The 20,865-nt window shown below is 42.8% G+C and overlaps 2 protein-coding genes across 7 annotated transcripts in view; one reads left to right on the top strand and one right to left on the bottom strand.

Annotated features, from left to right (window-relative positions):
- Positions 1 to 19,903, top strand: part of LOC311040230 (microsomal glutathione S-transferase 1-like) — a 32,135-nt gene extending 12,232 nt beyond the window's left edge. The window contains exons 1-5 of one of the 4 annotated variants that reach the window (XM_084050374.1): positions 9,005 to 9,148; positions 10,600 to 10,703; positions 12,574 to 12,684; positions 16,504 to 16,595; positions 17,733 to 19,903. In XM_084050374.1, the coding sequence (XP_083906500.1) occupies positions 9,109 to 9,148; positions 10,600 to 10,703; positions 12,574 to 12,684; positions 16,504 to 16,595; positions 17,733 to 17,979 (594 nt within the window). In that variant the 5' untranslated portion in view covers positions 9,005 to 9,108 and the 3' untranslated portion in view covers positions 17,980 to 19,903. Of the gene's footprint in view, positions 1 to 122; positions 1,905 to 9,004; positions 9,149 to 10,599; positions 10,704 to 12,573; positions 12,685 to 16,503; positions 16,596 to 17,732 lie in introns of those variants that run through there. The other 3 variants (XM_084050373.1, XM_084050375.1, XM_084050372.1) reach the window with 3 other exon arrangements.
- Positions 6,466 to 10,674, bottom strand: LOC311040233 (dual specificity protein phosphatase 23-like). 3 transcript variants are annotated; one of them, XM_084050380.1, is made up of 4 exons: positions 10,572 to 10,674; positions 8,987 to 9,336; positions 8,246 to 8,553; positions 6,466 to 7,164 (listed from the first exon to the last, which is right to left on the bottom strand). In XM_084050380.1, exons 3-4 carry the CDS (start codon positions 8,513 to 8,515, stop codon positions 6,943 to 6,945), a joined length of 492 nt encoding a protein of 163 aa, XP_083906506.1. In that variant the 5' UTR covers positions 8,516 to 8,553; positions 8,987 to 9,336; positions 10,572 to 10,674; the 3' UTR covers positions 6,466 to 6,942. The 3 variants fall into 3 exon arrangements, with proteins under 3 accessions (XP_083906506.1, XP_083906508.1, XP_083906507.1); XM_084050382.1 differs by lacking the exons at positions 8,987 to 9,336; positions 10,572 to 10,674 and adding an exon at positions 8,780 to 8,947; XM_084050381.1 differs by lacking the exons at positions 8,987 to 9,336; positions 10,572 to 10,674 and adding an exon at positions 8,648 to 8,780.
- Positions 19,904 to 20,865: the final 962 nt, after the last annotated feature.

Here is a 20,865-nt window from a genome sequence, read left to right as displayed (position 1 = left end):
CAAGCAGTGGGGGAGAAAAAAAAATAGAAAAACTGAAATGTTAGGAAACTTACAAGCTTTATGTAGCCTGTATATCAATGTCATGCTCTACCTCAATCACATCTTTACCTGTTCTGTTACAGACCTCAAGGAGCTCAACCTGCACAGTCTAAAGCAAGTCGGACCATTAATGTCAGTGGACACCAGCCGTAACATCCTGGTGAAATACCGCTGCCATGGGCCCCCAATCCGATTCGGCGGCGTTCCCATCAGTCAGCTTCGCTACATAGCCAACGAGCTAGATGGCCTAGCTGGGGGCCCAGACACTGTGGTGCTTCTCAGCATCTGGTCCCATTTCAGCACATTCCCTGTGGAGGTCTATATCCATCGGCTGAGGGGTATTCGCAGATCAGTGGCACGCCTCCTGGACAGGGCTCCCAGAACCCTTGTGGTTGTCCGTACAGCAAACGTCAAAGCTCTGATGAACCTCTACGAGACCCTCACCAACAGTGACTGGTACTCGCTACAGCGGGACAGGGTGCTCAGGGCCATGTTCAAGGGACTGAATGTTGTCCTGTTGGATGCTTGGGGGATGACACTGGCACACCACCTACCTCATAGTCTTCATCCACAGCCACCCATTATCAAAAATATGATTGATGTTGTCTTGTCTAACATCTGCCCACAGAGGATTGTCTAGGTTTGTGTGAAAAAGAAGAATTATGTCCATACCCGGGGGTGTGTGCACTCTATATGCAGACTTTGGGACCACAACTGCAAATACCACTTTGCACCGTTGAGCCAACTCTCTGTTTCTGCTGGAATTCTCTCTGCCGTTGTGTAGCCCTGAAGCCAGGGCAACCAACCATCTGTCCAGGCTATGGGACTGGGACCCTGTCTGCTCTTTATTTTGTACACTTAACATATGCTACAGCAACAGTCTTGCTTGGTGTGCTACATGCCATGCATTTAAATCAAAGTCCTTTATAACTTTTTAGCACTGAGCCACAGCCAAGTTAAAACGTTGCTTTCTGCTGCCGTTAGCTCTGGCATTGTGTGTGTATACGGTTGTAGGGATCTCTATTTAAAAATGATCTGCACTTTTCTTTTTGCATTCTCTCCGAAAGCTTCCAATTGCTACACATATCAGCTGCTAGGAAAGCCTAAGCATTCAATAGCTGTTTAGGCAACTACGGGCAAATAGGGCTTTTCCTACAGCAGAAACTTGATCCTTGGTTTATATGCTGATTTTGCAAGATCTATAATGTATGTACATTTATTTTGAAAGAAACATCATTTCTCCTCTCTTGGCAGCTGTAGTTGGATGTTAGCCGTGCAGTCGACTGCGCTGTCAGACTGAGGGAGGTTTGTAAGGCTCTGTATCACTATGTGAACACCAAGACACTGTTAGCGTAGTGGAAACTACTCCACTGATCTTCAGAGTGAAGTCACTACTAGATCCACTGCCAGGGATCTCTGTCTGAAGCTGGTTCCCGAGTTTGATTAGGGGCTTGGGAGCTTCTCCAGGTTTTTGGAGATACCAGTTAAGATAGTCTTCATTTGAATCTCTGTAAACAGCACTGAACTTTACAGTTGAGAATAACATGCTGTCCCAATGACAGAGCTGTCTTTTCAGCGGTCTGCTCTGTGTTAACACATATTGACCAGTACATAAGAGAAAAACACTACATTTGAATTTTATCAACAACAATATTGTCAACCTTGGTGAATAATTCTTCATTAAATTCTGTAATTTCACCCCAGTATTAAAAGCTCTCATCTTGACTGCAGAGGGTAAAGACAGCAATGAAAATACAGATGATACCCAGGGGGCAAAGGGGGGTATGCTGCATTTGCTCTGCTATAAAAGGTTGGCCACCAGAAATAATATCTATGACCCCGTAGGATCACAACCTATATGGACAACCCTGTCAATTTTTTGCTGGAAATCCAATATGGCCGCCTCAATATTGGCCCCTATCAGTACCCAGGGGCAAAGGGGGGTATGCTGCATTTGCCCTGCCATAAAAGGTTGGCCACCAGAAATAATATCTATGACCCAGTAGGATCACTACCTATATGGACAACCCGGTCAACTTGCTGCTGGAAATCCAATATGGCCGCCTCGATATTGGCCCCTATCAGAAAATAGCTTTGGCAATAACTTTTGAACCAGATGGGCTAGAAATAAAAACTTGGTGTCTATTTCATGGTTTCAGAGCATGAGAAACTCAATGGAATACTTATCTTTATGATTGGGTGTGTCTGGACCTTTAATTTGCATATTTCCAAGATGGACGCCACGCGAAAATGAGTTTTACTATGACTTTTTACAGTGACAGCTTACTGTTATGGCAAAAAGTCTGCTTTTTAAGCAATATGAATACATTTGGTCAGTTTGAGCTTTCATTTCTATTTTGTCAATATGGCTGCAGTCATAAATAATGTATGGTATTACATTTTCCCCCAGATTTATTGATTCATAGATCTATAGTTGTGGGGATGATTGCAGAGAAAAATCTGAGAAAAACCCCACAATGTATCTTATGTATCATTTTAATAAACTGAATACAATATAAACATACACATGCACACTCCAAGACTTGCCAAAAACTTCAACTTTAGGGCTATACAAATTAACATAGTGGTATGCATTCAAGTAACATAACAGAATATAGACTACTTAGTGACAAATAGAGTAAAGGCGGAGTTGAGGTTGCCTACAAAAGGTTCATTTTGACCTCTATGGTGCTGTCTTGCCTGCTTCTAGCCAATGATACTATGGTACAATGCTATTCACTGTCACTGTTGTCATGTGTTGCACTGATCCTGCTGCATCGTGTCTCCAGTACCTGGCAACGGCATCCTAAGTAGCATGGAATTGCCTTCTTTGCACAGGAACAGAGGCATGATATTGCCTTGTTCATTGACAAAGGCAAGGCTGGCTCGGTAGATGCAAGGGGGACTGCATTGCTAGCACTGAGAGACCATCCATACTCTGTGAAAGAAGGAATATCCGGCTTGGCGATATGTGCACATTTATCTATTATGGTTGCTAGAGCAGCTCTTCTCAGGTGCAGGTCAAATGCATTCTCTGTCGGGGGCAGCAGCTTTAAGAGGGTTGATCTATTATTGAGGAACTTGTACACTCTAAGCTTACTCAGGTCAAAATCCTCCGGGTGGTCCGCTTTGGATGTATATACAGCAATTGTGAGGTCTCGTGCCTGATTGATGACGTCATATGAGAGGGAATCAGAAGAGTTTTCACCAAACTCCTCAAGTGCAGGGAGATCCAGACGCATGCTGGCCTTGAACCATGCCTTCTTCCCAGTGTAGAAGGGATAGCTGGTGGTATCTCTGCCACTTAAACTATGGATAAAGGGCAGGGCACGACACTGTGCAAGCCCCAGCGCTGATACCATTTGATGGATAGGAAGGTATGAATTTTGCTCTGTTCTCACCCACAGCTCTGGAAGGCATCTGAGATGGGTTGCTGCATAGTAAAGGCACATGATGATGATGTCTGTGTCATTGGCATGGATGACAACTCTGTCAACTTTGTCATTCTGGACACTATACAGGGTGTGGAGTATTATTCTCGTATCAGCTTCCTGTTGTGTGGATTCTAGTGCAGGGACATCTTCAATAGACCCCTCCTTGATCACCACACTCCTTGTCTCTTCTTTAAACCACCCACCCAGGTAAAGATGTGCTGGACCAAGGGCCGACTTAAGTTTCTCATTTTCACACCATTCGTCACAGAGGAAACTCAATAGGTTTACCTTGTTAGCTGACACAGCAAAAAACTCCTGAGGATCTGGAGCTGTGTAATGCATACTGACTTCATATTCTTTGGTAGGTTTTGGTCGAGCATATCTGTGTTCTTGCTCAGCTGTCTTAAGACTAGGTCCACTGTACCGGTCACAACAGAAGTGAATGATCTCTGTGCCAGCAGGCACATCATTCAACAGCAGACGTTGGTATCGTTCAGCGATTGTTCCTAATGCTTCACCTTTCAGGAACGACCAATGGCGTATGGCATACATGGCATCAATAACTACTGCTGTCTTCTGTAGGCAGGTCAGGGATGCATGCAACTTTGGTCTCCTCTTTCAGAACCTTCACAAGGCTTGCCTTGGTACCTGTTCTCATCCTGCCATCTTCCTGGAAGAGGGAAGGGGGGAAGCCACTGCACTCGTGGTTGCCTATAAAGTCAACAAGGTTGAGTTCTCCACCACTGGCTATGATTTGGGTCATGCGCAGGAGGGCAGTAATTTCATTGCTCTTGCCAGGTGCTGAGGTTTTCCCTTTAGATTTTTTAGATTTTGTGTTTTGAGTGTGGGAAGTGTTAAGCTTCATTATACTTGTCTTCTTCTGTTCACTGGACAGTGACTCACACAGTGCCTTCAGACCCAGTTCTTTCACACTCATCAAGTGGTCCTTGACTGTGGAATCAGCACACTGTCCTGTAGATATGTTGATCGTGGATGATGTGCTCACTGTAAATGGGTTAGTCTCCACTGCTGCCATGACCTTGACTACCATTTCTGCATCCCGGATTACACGACTCTGACCAGACTCATGGTGTGGGTTGGAGGAGTGAAGGTGGAGCATAGACTTGAGCTCTGCAGAGACAGCTGCAGTGAGTGGTTTTGTGTAGACCCATTTTGTCCTGGCAGCAGGGCTGAGTGTAATGCCATCCAGACTGCTTGCTTCCTTGGCATCGGCATTATAGGTCTGCTCCAGTAGCATGTCAAGAGAAACACTGTTGTGGCTGCCATCTGCTCGTCTGCCAACAAATACACCTGCCATCAGTGCTTCATGTACCTCTGAAGCTGTTTCTGGTAGTTTCTTCATCTCAGCCAAATACAGAGGTAAAGATTACTGCCCGTACTTGTAGTGGCCTGCTGCAGTGAGGTAGGGTAGCATTCTTGCTGATTCACAGAGATGTCCTGTCCAGTCACCTTCCCGATCGTTGTAGATAAACCTTTGGAGAATATCTGACATCTCCAGGAAGGTTGCCCAGAGGACTGCAGTTGGTTGCTCAATGATTCCTGAAAAAGCAGCAGCTGCTCTCTTAGGACTGCCATCTCTGGACTGCCATCTCTGTTGCCATAACAGTCAGCTGTCACTGTAAAAGTCATAGTAAAACTCAGTTTCGCGTGGCGTCCATCTTGGAAATATGCAAATTAAAGGTCCAGACACACCCAATCATAAAGATAAGTATTCCATTGAGTTTCTCATGCTCTGAAACCATGAAATAGACACCAAGTTTTTATTTCTAGCCCATCTGGTTCAAAAGTTATTGCCAAAGCTATTTTCTGATAGGGGCCAATATTGAGGCGGCCATATTGGATTTCCAGCAGCAAGTTGACCGCGTTGTCCATATAGGTAGTGATCCTACTGGGTCATAGATATTATTTCTGGTGGCCAACCTTTTATGGCAGGGCAAATGCAGCATACCCCCCTTTGCCCCTGGGTACTGATAGGGGCCAATATTGAGGCGGCCATATTGGATTTCCAGCAAAAAATTGACCGGGTTGTCCATATAGGTTGTGATCCTACGGGGTCATAGATATTATTTCTGGTGGCCAACCTTTTATAGCAGGGCAAATGCAGCATTCCAAAAAAAAGGGGGTTTTGCCCCCTGGGTAGAAAGTCAGACAGAACTATAAACATGCCTTTTTTGTGTGTGATTGTTACATTTAGAATAATCAAGCATCTACAAGACATTTTTGCTACCTTTCATATAAACATAAGTTTACCAAGTGTTTTAATATTGTCACAATCACTTTGTTGTATTTCTAAAACTGTAAATTCTTTGCTATGATTGGATGAAAAAGATAATTTGGCACTAGTATCTGCAAAAAGATTAAGCGATTGTATTTTCCCATATTTGGTGTGTGTGTGCGTGCGTGCGTGCGTACATTTTGACATTATAAAAAAATACATAATTCTGTCTCTTATACGAGCAGCCTTTCTACTTTCTAAATCCAACCATCTGGTTCCAGAGCTGCTCTGAGCACAACAGAATCATCACACCTAGAAGATGCAAATATTTTCAGGCCCACGACTGACAGTTAAACTATGTAGCTGTTCCCATGGTAAAAATACACTAATCTTAGATGGGCTGACTACCTGAATACCTGATCAGTGACTTAGGTTTCACATAACATAACATTATACATTTGCTAGGTTTTAGTGTAATGATGAACTTGTCATGTAAACTGATATTTTCCCATGTCTCATGTGACAGCTTAACCAATTCTTGAATGTCAGGACTACATACTGGCAATAAAGTGTTCCTTAATTCTGGCCTTTGACAGTATTAAAAATGATTTTGAACTCACAATATATCTGATTTAGCCCCGAATCCAATCCAAAGATTTTTGCACCAAGAGTAGTTCGTTATTGGCTACTACTTACAGTAAGTGGTCAATGGTGCAAAATGAGACAATCAAAAAGATCTAAGGCAAAAAAATCAAATCAAAGTCAAATATTGTATTTTATTACTCCACTACAATTATTAGAAAATGTTATTGGTTACTAGTTACTTTGTAGATTTTGAGTATTATTACAAAAGATACATAAACCACTTCAACCCTATATACAATTTCGGTCATTTGAAAATAGCCGATCTACAATTAGCCGATCGCAACGCATTGTGAGCTTGTAGATTGAAGATTTTGATACAATTGAAAACTTTCAATTGTACTTTAAGTACATTTTGATACCAATACTTTTGTACTTTTACTCAAATGAATGTTGAATTCTGGTCCATGGTTTGGAAGCAAACCATGGATGTTGCCATTATGTGATTTAAGCTCTATCCGGTCATACAGAGTAGACTACTGCCACACCCCAAGATTATATTTTGACAATGAAAAGAATACATATTATTCATTCATTCACAACGCAGAATATAACAAACAACTTACATTCACATGAATGACTGAGTTTAGGTTAAACTGTGTTTTTCCCAGGCACCTGTGTAGTGAGCTTTAAGTGACGCTGATAAAACTCTTGCACAGACGTCTCCTGCTCTGTTGTTTCAATGGAACCTGGCCGGAGTCTCCGGACCTCATCGATAGCATGTTGACCATTCAGAGCTCTTGTCTTCACCAAGAAACAGGCCAGCATGGTGCCCGTCCTGCCCTGTCCATGCATACAGTGGACTCCCACGCCCTAGAGAGGACAGTTTCACAGGTGATGCAGAAATATTCAAAGAATAAAGAGGAAAGCTAGTTGTCAGTTTAAGAAATTGGATTCTGGCCTTATGTATTCTTGGAGGTATTCAGTGCCTTGCTTTAGGGCACTTTGATAATAGTGAGTGACAGTGGCAACCAATGGCAACCGATGTTCATAGCAGGTCACATTCCACCACAAGGCATGGCTAAAATGCATGCATATCCCTTGTTTAAATCACTTAAGTCTTTTTTACTTCAACATATGATGGTGTCATGCAAAGATTGTGAATAGCTCAAAGATTGCAAAGCGACACGTTGTGAGCATGTAAATCTGTAAAAGTGGTTAAACTACATTTTGATTTATATTAAATACATAAGAGTAATAGTGTCCATGAGATGGCTGTTCAACCACTTGAACCCCTAGCATTCCTATTCTGCGAATGTCATAATAGGCGAACATTCGTTGAAAATAGCCGATCTACCGCTGTGAGCCCCCCAGGCCCCCAACAAGTATACGGTTTAAATCAGGGGTCTTCAATAGTGGGTCCGGTACCCGTAGGGGGTCCTCAGAGTTACTACAGGGGGGCAGCCAAATATTTGTGTGAAAGGAACTTTTTTCTTTTTTAACCATGTGAACCCTATAGCATCCCTATTCTGAGGAGAACTTTAGCCGAAAATAGCCAATCTACAAGCTCTGCGAGGCGTGGTGAGCTTGTAGATCGGCGCTTGTAGATCGGCTACTGTCAGCGCTTGTAGATTGTCTATTTTCGGCAAAGAGGTTTGGTGTAGAGGGAAAAAAGGTCAGACCAAGTACAGAGTGAATTAGTATTGACGGTTTATGTGGTTAAATACCTGAAAATACACTTTATAGTGCTGTCAAACAAGCCTATGAAGCCATCTATGAAATCTATGAAAAAGTTTAATCTGCAACACAATTTTATACAATATGTAGAGGGGGTCCCTGTTTCATCTCTCTCTCAGCTATAGGGGGTCCTTGGGCTGAAAAAACCCTGGTTTAAACGTGGAAGTAAAAGCAAAAAGTGTAGCATTTTCTCTTTATTATATAACACATCCCTTACCTCTCCCTTCGCATTAGCATGCTCCACTATGGACAGAAACCGGTCAATCTGATCTGGACTTGGAGGGCAGAAGTCGGTGATGTTGATGTGGTGAAGGATCAACCCAGGACATGTTTCATAGTTAGGTGGTTTGGTCTCACATAGGCAGACAAGATGCTTAATCCCATTGTCCAGCAGATACTGGTAGTGTGCAGTCATCTTAGGACATGCCATTCCAGCTAATTGATCCACCAAAACCCAGGAGAAGTTAGCTGGAATGACTGATGCCATGATACTTCACTCTGCAAGGTACAATATTCACTGATCACCTGTATGCGTAAAAAAGAAAGTTTCTTTTACAACATTTTTGAAAGATACTTTACCGTACATTCAGCAGAGCAGTATAAATCACAGTATTATTACCTCAAATCCAACATTTTGTTGCTTGTACCTATACGAAAACCCTCTTGATTATCTCTTGAAATCCTCCAGTAAATGAATTCATCTGAATCTGAGTAAGCCTTAGGACTATAGTGACAATACAAATACTTTTACCTTGCATTTACTATACATTTCAGAATGCTGATGGGAAATTAGGCCCGTCACACAGCAGCTAGTACTGTATACGCAATCCATAAAAATGTTACATGATCTGATATATACACCCATAACATTACACTGTCCATTCTCTTTTCTTCAGTATGCACCCATTACCCTGTCACTAGAAACTACCCAGTTTGAAAAGTTTTAACGTTCTCTTACTTTCTGTTCCTCCAAAGACACTGCATGGTAATGTTCAGGTCTTCAGTCTCACAGGTGTGCTGGGTGCCCCACCTTCCTTTGCATTGTGAAATGAGCCACTGTCTGTTGGTAGCTGTCCTGACATGCAAGACCATGCCTACACACATAAGCCTGAGTTCACTAGTAAGACACCACACCTCTACTTAAATGTAACAGTTTATTGAAATGAGATTAATGTGGAATGGGATGAGGAACCCAAGGTTAGGGCGAGACTCAGGGTGGGGGCGTAGTCTCAGGAGCTGACGGCCATTTGTTGCTCTACTCGGGGAGCGGTCGGTCATCTCTGCACCGTCACTGCCCCCCCTGGATTCCTAGAGAAAAAGAGACAAAAGGAAGAGGGGCGAGAATCAAGGAGGAAGGAGGAGGTTGGGGTGGAGGGGGACGACAAATTGAAAGCAATGAATAGCAGAAATGGCCGATCTACAAGTGCAGTACTCACAACCCATCTTTGGTCTGTTGGGATGCAGAACAAACTTAATGATTAAGCGAACGCAGGTGTATTTATACTGTGGTGATTTCAACAGGGATTGGCTACATAGACATATAAAGGTAGACGCCTCCTCCGGCTCTGAGGCGTCTGCATCTCGGGCGCGCACCAGCTTCCGCCCTCAGTCGCGTGCGTCACAGAAGGGGACGTTCGGTAGGCCAATCAGAGGCCTACTGAAGGTCCCCTTCTGTGACGCACGCGACTGAGGGCGGAAGCAATACAAAGGTATTGCGATACAGGTTGCTCCAATGAACTGCAGAGGCCAATGAGGTATCTAGGTTGCACACCGAAAATAGCAGATCTGCAAGCTCTACATACAGAGTGCAATTAAGTATACATCAGGCATTACATTCACACAGTATTTATTTCCACCCAACTACTACCACAAATAACCACACCCAAACCTACAGTATACCCCACTTATAGAACAAACATGGATAAATTCTCTTTCTACTGCACTGCTATCCTCTTCTGGGCCAAACAAACAAACAATTCACAATGACTGAGGGTGTCACCAGCCTGTTCAAACCGGCTTTTCAGGAAATAACCAGATATCCAAAGCACATGCAGTTTTCTCAAGAGACGAGGGAAGATAACTACTGTAGTTCTAGCTGTTTTTGTTTCTAGGTGGGGGGTATGAGGGTCTGGGGGTGGGTGGCGTTTGGGGGTATGGGATGTGGGGGGTGGCGGTTTGTAAGGAGGGGCCTTCACGCAGGACGCTTTTTTCTATTCTTGAGAATGAGACAACACATGAAACATGCAGTTAGGAATCCTTACAAATTGTACAGAGAGACTCTCAGGAACTTCAATTTAGGACATGACTGTAGTGATTTATTTTATATTATATTGTGTCACATGACTGACGACGGTGGGACATAACATTTTAGTAAGGAAGCCGTGGACCATATACAATCTGCCCTCGTGCCACGGCTGGTCCCCGGGTCGTACTTTGGACCCATTAACACTCTAGTGAACACACTGATTAAACAGTAACAATAGTGTTTACACAGTGTCACCCGTAGGACTGCAAAGGTTAATGTTGGGAGGCGGAGAGACTACTTTTCTATATGACTTTTCTTTCCGGCAGGCATTCCAGAAATTCCTTCTGTGTCGTGGACAGAAAAACACCAACAAGGAAGTAGGCTGTTAGGTGGCGTTGACATCGAGGAGGAAGACAACCTGAAAGACAAGGTACTAGAATCAATTGCCGCTGCCTGTCACGGTCATACAAATAATTGCGATTAACGACTTAATTGTGTTTTTGGTATTGAACATTGGAACATACACATTTAAACAAAAAAATGTTCTCCTTTTAGGCTTCGTTATCAAAAATTGCACAGACTGTCTGATATAACAAATAGCCTAACTGAAATTTACAAAGAAATTACTGACATAGCCTATTTAATGTTTTCACACTTTAAAACAAATTACAATAGCTGATCTGCAAGCATGACATCATCATGTTGTAAGCTTGTAGATCAGCTATTTCTGCTATTTTTGGAAAATGTTTAAAAATGTATGAAATATTTTTCAACATGAAAACCATTATGACAATTATGCAAAACTAATTGTGATTATCTCAAATAATTGTGATTACTACATTTGAAAGACAAAAGTTTGACTCCCCTAGGAAGGGAAAAAGTACATTACGAAATAACCACTTAAGCCCTATTTCAAATAATAGTGAAAATAGCAGATCTTACAAGCTCACAACGCATCCCATCAGGACGTGTTGTAAGCGTATAGATCGGCTATTTTTGAAAGTATAAAATAGGTTAATGTAATGTGTTAATAATCTAAATCTGCAAAGTAACTAAAGCTGTCAAGAGTTGTGAGCTTGTAGATCAGTTATTTTTTAATACAGAGATGCATTGATATTAAAAATAAAATATAGTTTGTAATTTCTAATTTTGAATACTAAAGTCTTGTTTTTAAAGCAAGTACAAATTTGACACTTGCTTATTTACAATGTAGGCATTTAGCAGAAGGTCTTATCCAGAGTGACTTACAGTAAGCAAAGTAAACACAGAATGCAGACAGGCAGTGTAGTGCCTCAGTAAATTATAGAATCACAGGTAAACAATGAACATAGCATCTGTCTAAATAACATGCCATCTAAATTACATTTTAACCTTTGTAGACTGAATTGTCCTCAAGACTAGGTCATGTGCAGCGTGATATAACTATGAGAGTGACGACACTAGTGCAGAAGTTCTCTGTCTATCTCAATGAGAAAGTTGCAATGTTTGGAACTACAGGAGGCAACATCCCGTTTTGTGGCGAGATCAAAGCGTGACGCAACTCTCTCTCTATATATCGCTGGTCAAGTCCTAGTTGAGCAATATTTGACCAGGAGCCTATCTATAATTAGTTTGACTGCACTGGAGTTGAGTACTTTGTACTCTTATGTAAGTCACCTTTGTCATCCAGGTTAGAAGCCACATCTCGAAAGTGTTTGTGGACCACCCACCTGACCACTTAGCACGGCAGCCTTTTGGCTGTTAAGTGGTCAAATGGGTGGGCATTTTCAGAGCAATGTTTATTTTAATGATCACTCAATCGAGTGTGTTCCGGGCCGGCTTGGATCAATGGAACTAATGTAGTATACTTTACGTTCCCATTTATCAGTATCACAATGAAAACTCACTTTCAACGTTTTGAAGAAGAAATACAACATAATGTTTTGGTAAAACAAAAATAAATAAATATCATTAAAATCTCAGTGCTTTGCCAATTATTTGACGGACGGTGGGCAGGCGGACGGTGGGTGGACGTCATAAACGTAACATGCGGACATGCGAGGCACACCGTTGTTCCGAACTGCACCAAACTTGGCACCAACACTGGTCAGGGGTCTGCCATCAGAATAGCCACACCAGGGGTCATGTGTGGCCCCCGGGGACCACAGGCACACCGTTGCTCCGATCCGCACCAACCTTGCCACAAACACTGCAGATGGACATGAACAGTCATTATATTATTTTTTATCTTATTATATTTTTTATAAATGTACAGATGGACATAGATTATTTGTATTTATTACATGTTTTTTTATTTACAGATGGACATGGACAATCCGGTGTTCTTGGCGTTCTGTACCTACACCACCATCGTCATCCTGAAGATGATGATGATGTCATTCCTGACGGCGTTCTTCCGCTTTTCACGAGGGGTAAGAAACTAATGCTTTTCACGAGGGGTAAGACACTGCTTTTCACAAGGGGTAAGACAGTGGTTTTCACGAGGGGTAAGACAGTGCTTTTTCATGAGGGGTACCGTAAGACACAATTTCTTTTGTCGACTACCTTTTTCATAGACAAGATTTTGATAAAGAACTAATAAAAACGAAGCTATGATGACGACTAAGCTATGATGACGATCTACAAGCTCACAACACGTCTGCGACGGGTTGTGAGCTTGTCGACTAAATCAATTGTAGATTTAGTCGACTAAACTAAAGCATTAGATGACTAAAATATGACTAAAACTAAATTGAATTTTATTCAAAAGACTATGACTAAAACTACATCAAACTTTGTTATCAAAATGAACACTGGCTGGAGGCAAAACTAATGAATATTGGCACTGGAGGCAAATATGTGTCACCTCAGAATAGTAGGAGTTGTTTAGTATTACAGTAGGTTAGTTATTCACCTACTGACATCATGTCATCTCGCTGTGTTGTTGGCAAAGGAGCAAATGGCTCCAACTTGAATAATATCTCACTTTCGGGCTGGTATCTGATCCGGTCTAGAGCCCGCCTACTACATCCGGTAAATGCATTGTGAGCTTATAGATAACATAAACTTTTGTCGACTAAATCATGTGTGGATTTAGTTAAATCTTATGATATTTAGTCAACTAAATAGACTAAAACTAAAACATTTCAGATGACCAAAATATGACAAAAATCTAAATTTGCTGTCAACATTAACACTGCTCTATAGACCCAGACCAGATCTGAAACCAAAGTGAATGGAATCTAAACACACAACAGTCCTGCCAATCAAAACAAATCAATGACAACTAATACAAGTACCATAAAACTAAAGGATTGGACTGAGGCAAAAACACTTGTGTTGCTAGTGCACACTTCAAATCAGACCAGGATAAATAAAGTGTTTGTCATGTCCATCATCAGATTGTAAGGATAAAGGTTTGTCACGTCCATCAGCAGATTTGGGGGTACCACAAAGAAAATAATTGACTATTTCTCTCATAACTGTGAGTCAGGTGTGAGTTCAAGAAGACCCTTGTTTTCTAATCAATGGTGGGGGGGAAAAACAAGCAAAATCAGAGATAGGCAGCGTTGACATGGATGTTTATAGCGTTCAGCTAAAGGCTTTGCCTCCTCTTAGGCAGCGGCCATTGAAAAACATCATGTTTAGTAACAGGAAAGGGGGTCTGTTCATCGTAAACAATAGCCAATAGATAGATACATCTTTATTAATCCCAAATAATTGATCCCACTTGTTTTACGACACGCTGTTTAAAAACAAACACTGCCCTACTCTATTTACAGTATGCTTTATTTTTATTTGACTTTGTTCTAGAGTATTTGTTTTGCTTGTATGCTATAATAATGTGTGCTATAATTACACTAATACTGTATATGCTAAAATTATAATAAAGTATTCTATTATTATAATAATATATGCTATAATCCTATTATAATTCTAGTAAGCTCACGGTGGTGGTTGGTGGTTGGTGGGTGGTGGTTGGTGGTAGGGTGGACTCTTGATCAAACTGCGCATGCGTCGTTGTGTGCCAGGTTTCGCGAGAGAAACAAGCAGCGAGGTCTATGAAAACGAGGCCAAACCAAACAAACCCTATAACACCAACATTGGCCCTAAAGCGCTTACAATCGGCGGACATGGCAACACCGACGCCGACGCTACACCATAGACCCCGCCCACTCTCTGCTGTGGAAAGTAAACACTCCAGATTTGTTTCCCCACACACGATGCACATTAGCTCCATAAAGAACGGTTCTATGTCGTTCTCTTCCAGGATCGGGCGAACGTCCGCCAATACCTTTTGTATACATCGTATCCCAAAACTAATGGTAGATTCTAAACCGCACGGATGTTTAAGGTTTGGTCGGCTGCATAATATTTTAGGTCGCCAGCGAAACTACCCGTTTAAATCGCTTATTTAGTCAGCCTGTGGCCATGTTTCCCATTGTAGCCAAACCGGGAGCAGTAGTGGCAGCGGACGTAGGGTTTTTTTCCGGGTTCAATGGGAAACATGGCCACAGGTTTCGCGAGAGAAACAAGCAACGAGGTCTATGAAAACGAGGCCAAACCAAACGAACCCCATACCACCAACATGCAACCTGATAATAATGTCCAAAGCATGTCTGTGTATGTTTACATCCATTACTGTGTTGGCGTTAGTTGGGATTAATGTTTATTAGCCAAACCAAGTTACTATGAGCCGTTAGCGTGATGCTAAGCTAACGGACGTTTGGCGCTAGCATGCGGCTAATGCTAACGTCGTCATCGTGACTTAATCAACAATGTAAACGTTTCATCAACACACTTTATGAACCTTACTGTGGTTAATATTATCAGTGCTACCCAAGTAGTCCATTGAAAAGTATTATTTTGGTGTATTTTGTGTATTGTAACTTGGACACTGTAACTTAATGGTAGCTGGGGCGACGCGTTGTTGGCTCATGGTTCAGAATGCCTCATGGGTATTGTAGTCATTTTCTGCTATTTCGGTTCTACTGTGATAGACTGTGCTACATTACCTGCTGTTTAATTGTGAATCATATATGCTATGAATATATGGTAATACAATGTTTATTTTCCTGTATTTCCAGGTTTATGACCTGAGTCATCTATGACCTGTGTGTCATCTGTGTGTCCAGTACTTTGTACTGTGTTGGTTAAAAAAGACAAAACACGAGTTGTGACAAAGACGTGTGATTCTCTGATTAATGTTGTTAGTGGTGTAAAATGCCATCAAAAATATACTCAAGCCTGCTGCAGGGCAACAGAAAATAGCAAGCCTATTTTGCTCTTTTATATAGCAATTTTTTATATATATACGAGGGGACGCGCGCCCTTCACCGGGTATGGTGAAGGGCGCCCTTCACCGGGTATGGTCTAGTCCTATTATAATTCTAGTAAGCTCACGGTGGTGGTGGTGGTGGTGGTGGTGGTGGTTGGTGGTAGAGTGGTCTCTTGATCAAACTGCGCATGCGTGGTTGGTGACAGGTTTCGCGAGAGAAACAAGCAGCGAGGTCTATGAAAACGAGGCCAAACCAAACGAACCCTATAGCACCAACATTGGCCCTAAAGCGCTTACAATCGGCGGACATGGCAACACCGACGCCGACGCTACACCATAGACCCCGCCCACTCTCTACTGTGGAAACTAAGTAAACACTCCAGATTTTTTCCCCCACACACGATGCACATTAGCTCCATAAAGAACGGTTCTATGTCGTTCTCTTCCAGGATCGGGCGAACGTCCGCCAAGGCTCCGCTGTTTACCCTTTTGTATACATCGTATCCCAAAACTAATGGTAGATTCTAAACCGCACGGATGTTTAAGGTTTTGAAAATAGCTCATCTACAAGCTCACAACGCCTCGCGATGCGTTGTGAAAATAGGGAGATGGAGAGAGAGAGAGAGGGACGGAGAGAATACTCAAATACCTTGAGTAAAAACACTTCACAGTACTGAAAATGAGTACAAATACTTAAAAGTACTGAAAATGAGTGAAAATACTTCAAAGTTGAAAAACAAAGTACAAATACTTAAAGATTGATAAAAACACTAAAAATACCTAAAAGTTGAGAACAGTAAAAATACTTAAAAATAGGGGGGCGCCACGACGGGGCGCGCGCGGGGGAGAAACCGCGCGACAGGACGTGCATTAACCCCAACTTTGCAAATACTTTCGCCTGCGCCCTTCACCGGGTATGGTCTAGTTATAATAAAGTATGCTATAATTATAATTTATGCTGTCATCCATTCAGGCCTTTGCAAATCCAGAAGACGTAGCAGATAAACCAACCGAGGAGAGAAAGAAGTACCTCCAAACTGATCCAGATGTGGAGCGTGTGAGAAGGTTATAATAATAATCGTCATAATCATCCTACTATAATTCTAGTAACCTCTGTCTGTTTGTCTCTCTGTAGTGGTAGGTGAAGCTACCCGGTTCTCCTCACTGGCTGGAGCAATTGCTCTGATTTTGCACACAGCCATTGACCATTACCATCTGAACTTAACTGTGAAGCCCGTTTTTCAATTTCATCAAATCTCAGCTTCTTATTAGCGTTTTTGTGTCAAACACTGTCGCCATGGTTACGGGGCTGCCCAGCTATGGGACGAACTGCCTCCCGGGTTGCCAGATCATGTGCGCATATCCCCCCACGGATACGCTGCGCCGACCGGGTATGGTCTAGTAATCATAATAATTGCAGTCTTATGCAAATGTACAAAATACATTTAGATAGCATGTTATTTAGTCTTAGACAGATGCGAAGTTCATTGTTGACCTAGTTTGTAGTTTCAATGTACAGATTATTTATGATTATTATCATTTTTACATTATACTGCTGATAGGTTCTTGGTTTAATTACCTCTGATCCTAGATTACTGAGGCACTACACTGTCTCTATGCATTTGATGTTTTGTTTACCTTGATTACTGTAAGTCGCTCTGGATAAAGAGCTGCTAAATGCCTAAATTGTAAAATAATAATAAGCACCTTTCAAATACAGTTACAAAATGCTTTACAGAAAGTCATGTAACTGTAAACACAAAGTCAAATAAATAAAGCAATGGATAGAGTAAGCCTTGCCGAGCCATGAGGCCCATAGGGCAGGAGCTTATCTCCTGATTCTGTAGCGTGAGGCAGCTTGAGGTACAAGTACATCCCCTGGACATGACGCATTCAACCCTTGATACTGAGTGCCAAGCAGGGAGGCATTGGGTCCCATTTTTTGTCTTTGGTATGACCCGGTTGGGGAACGAACCTTGACCTCCCAGTCTCAGGGCGGACACTCTACCACAAGGTCACTGAGCTGGTTACTAATGGACAGAGCAGTCAATACATTAAAAGGCTATTTTGATTACTACCCAAATATTTCCAGGCAGGTAACAGTTAAAATTACGCCGACTCCACTTTTGAAATCATGAACACAAACGCAAACGCAACAATGTAATATTTATAAAAAGATTTCCATGTCTTCGTTCTGTCCAGATGCCACCAGAATGATTTGGAGAACATCATTCCCTTCGTTGTGATTGGTCTGCTGTATTCTCTGACCGGACCGGATCTGTCCACGGCCCTGATCCACTTCCGGGTGTTTGCGTTGTCCCGGATCTGCCACACGGTTGCGTACGTGAGCCCTCTGCCCCAGCCCAGTAGAGCCCTTGCCTGGGGGGCCGGCATGGTGGTCACCTTCTCTATGGCCTACAGGGTGCTCACTACTGCCACCTATCTGTAGAGATGACTGGCATGGTGGTCAGCTGCTCTATGATCTACAGGGTGCGCACTACTGCCACCTATCTGTTCTCAACCTTTGCTAGATCGGGGCCCACTTGAAAATCTCAAAAGTGTTGGCGGCCCACCCATCTGACAACTTAACACAGCGGCTGTGAACTTTTTAAAAATATCATTTGTATTAATGCAAGAACAATGGCTTTTATTTCATCATGCTAACTTTCCAGGAAGAGGAAGGCTATACAGTAGTTTCTATTCGCTTGGATTCCCCATCGATGATGTCACAGCCCACCAATGAGACACAGAGTGAGCAGACAGAAATGGTGTCATCTTATAATGAGCATTAGTGTGGATCAATTATAGGGCATAGCAGTGGCGGCCATTTTCTGGTTCCACTCAAAAATAGTCCATGCATTTCTCCCATAGAGATTTCCAAAAATATTGATATCAATTATTTTAAGCCCAGAATCAAGCCATCCAGGGTCCTGGTGAATCATGACCATAAAACAATTTATTGTGTGAAAAACATTTTTTTTGGGCGGTGGGTTGCCAACAGTCCCGTATTAGCCGGGACGCCCCGTATTTGAGCCAAAAGGGGCGTGTCCCGTACGGGACTTTGTTTGTCCCGGACTCCGGTGTAAAGGGAAAAATAAAAAATATATTTCTGTTTGCGCACACTGCAGTGTCTGGCTGCGTGTTTGTGTGCTTTATGAGATGGGCGCTAGGACCGCTCAGTTGACAGGGCAGGCACAGTGCTCGCACGAGTGCTTGTGTGTGTGTGTGTGTGAGATTTTCTCCGGTGGGAACGGCATCATTGTTTGTGTGGCATGTCAGCCTGTTCCCAACCCTAACCTCCCAAACCTGGCACCCTAACCCTAAAACCGAAATAAAGTAACAAAAAAAAGTAACTTTATCCGCGGGACACTTTATCCGCGGGACACATGCGGATAAAGTGTCCCGCGGGACGGCATCATTGTTTGTGTGGCATGTCAGCCTGTTCCCAACCCTAACCCTAAAACCGAAATAAAGTAACAAAAAAAAGTAACTTTATCCGCGGGACACATGCGGATAAAGTGTCCCGTTTCTCCAGTTCTGGATGTTGGCAACCCGAATAAAATGTTTCATGGTCATGATTCACCAGGACCCTGGATGGCTTGATTCTAGGCTTAAAATAATTTATATAAATACTTTTGGAAATCTCTATGGGAAACATTCATTGTTTTTTCGGTGGAACTAGAAAATGGCCGCCACTGCTATGCCCTATACTACAGTATGACAATAAGGTTGAACATGGGTGAAGTGCTCCTTTAACGTTAAGTGGTCAGATGGGTGGGCAGTGTGCATTTTCAGAGCATGTTGAATATACTGTGCAGTTAGACACACTTCTGTTTTCACTATTTCGCTGTGTGTTCCGTTCACTATGAAACCTGCCATAGTGTGAACAGTAGCCTACAGTGTTAGTGAATATAGAAAGATTACGCCTCACCGCTAATTTACATCCTTTATTTACCAAGGGAGGCACACACAGACCTGGGCACTGACTAGTACAACCATAGTAGCACTGGAGCAGTCAGGCACTCCAGCAGTGTTGGGGGAGCGGTAAGTGGTGGTCATTCACCCAGACATTTCCTATTGGTCCGGGGAATCGAAACAGGAGCCTTCCGGCAGCAAGCGCGCTCCTCTTTAGATGTAACACGCTGTTACAACAATAATGTGCACCCATGCAGAAATGTGTGTCCTCTCACACCTAAACAACACGCCTGACCGTGTAACAATCATTTGTGAAAAGTGTTCCCACTAAATGTATGCATTGGTTTATTTCCTTATAATGTAGCAACATTGTGAATTAATGTGAACTTTTATTAATGCCATTGGCTTTTTTTCACACATATGTGCATGCCTAAAAATAAAGGTTTTATTCAATGTTGTGTTGTGTCTGTATGCTGTGTTTATTTGATTTGACAGAGTAACACACCTTTCCCACACTTAGCCTAACAAAACCGGTATGCATAGTTTCAGTTTTGGACAAGAGCACTGGTGATTTCATCCTGTTGCGGTGTGTGACAACCCGGTCATTTACGACCCGACGTGGAATCGTTGGCACCATACATACAGAAACCTAGATACCTCATTGGCCTCTGCAGTTCGTTGGAGCGACCTGTATCGCGTCCGCCATTTTGGAGGAGGCACGCTGCCATTCAAAGTGACTACTGGCCAATCACAGCACGTTGACCACTGGCCAATCACAGCGCATCTAACTGACTAGTTGCTGCAAGGCTGCCTTTTAGGGCTGGGTTACGAAAAGATCCACCCCCACCTGCCTCTGATTGGCCTACCGAACGCCCCCTTCTGTGACGCGAATGGCCTTTTGGCGTGTAGTTGTAGGGCGGGGGGGGGGGGGGGGGGGGGGGGGGGGGGGTGGAGAGTCAGCACTACTTTTGTATTTGAAACTTTAAATTTTTCTAAATATTATAAACTTTCAGGACTCTCTCCCCACCCGCCCCCTTGCGCTTCAACTACACGCCAAAAGGCTGTTCGCTTCTGTGACACACATGGAAGCTTGCCTCCTCAAAAAATGGCGCCATTCAGTGTGTGTGTGTGTGTGTGTGTGTGTGTGTGTGTGTGTGTGTGTGTGTGTGTGTGTGTGTGTGTAAGCCAAGTGTAGCCAGCGGCTAGAGATCCCATAGCCTGTAGGGCTGTAACCATGACAATAGAGCACAACCGTGACAACAGATCCCATAGGCTGAACTCAGAATCTGTGTTTACAAAAAAATGCTAATAAACAGCTTAAATTTGGGGAAAGTGAAAAACCTTGCAGTCTTCATGTGCTAATGGTCAATGGCCACGTGCAAGTTCAGATCAATTGTTCAACCCATTGAGGGAGAAAGAA

This window comes from Gymnoscopelus microlampas, assembly GCF_963454915.1.
Source record: "Gymnoscopelus microlampas genome assembly, chromosome: 23".
Classification (NCBI taxonomy): domain Eukaryota; kingdom Metazoa; phylum Chordata; class Actinopteri; order Myctophiformes; family Myctophidae; genus Gymnoscopelus; species Gymnoscopelus microlampas.
This window is presented reverse-complemented; position numbering and strand designations above follow the sequence as displayed.

Excerpts from the sequence above, each read along its gene's own strand:
- LOC311040233 (XM_084050380.1), bottom strand. The coding sequence starts at position 8,515 with ATGGCATCAGTCATTCCAGCTAACTTCTCCTGGGTTTTGGTGGATCAA. Across the intron at positions 7,165-8,245 it reads ATGCTAATGCGAAGGGAGAG|GGCGTGGGAGTCCACTGTAT; the intron begins GTAAGGGATGTG and ends TGTCCTCTCTAG.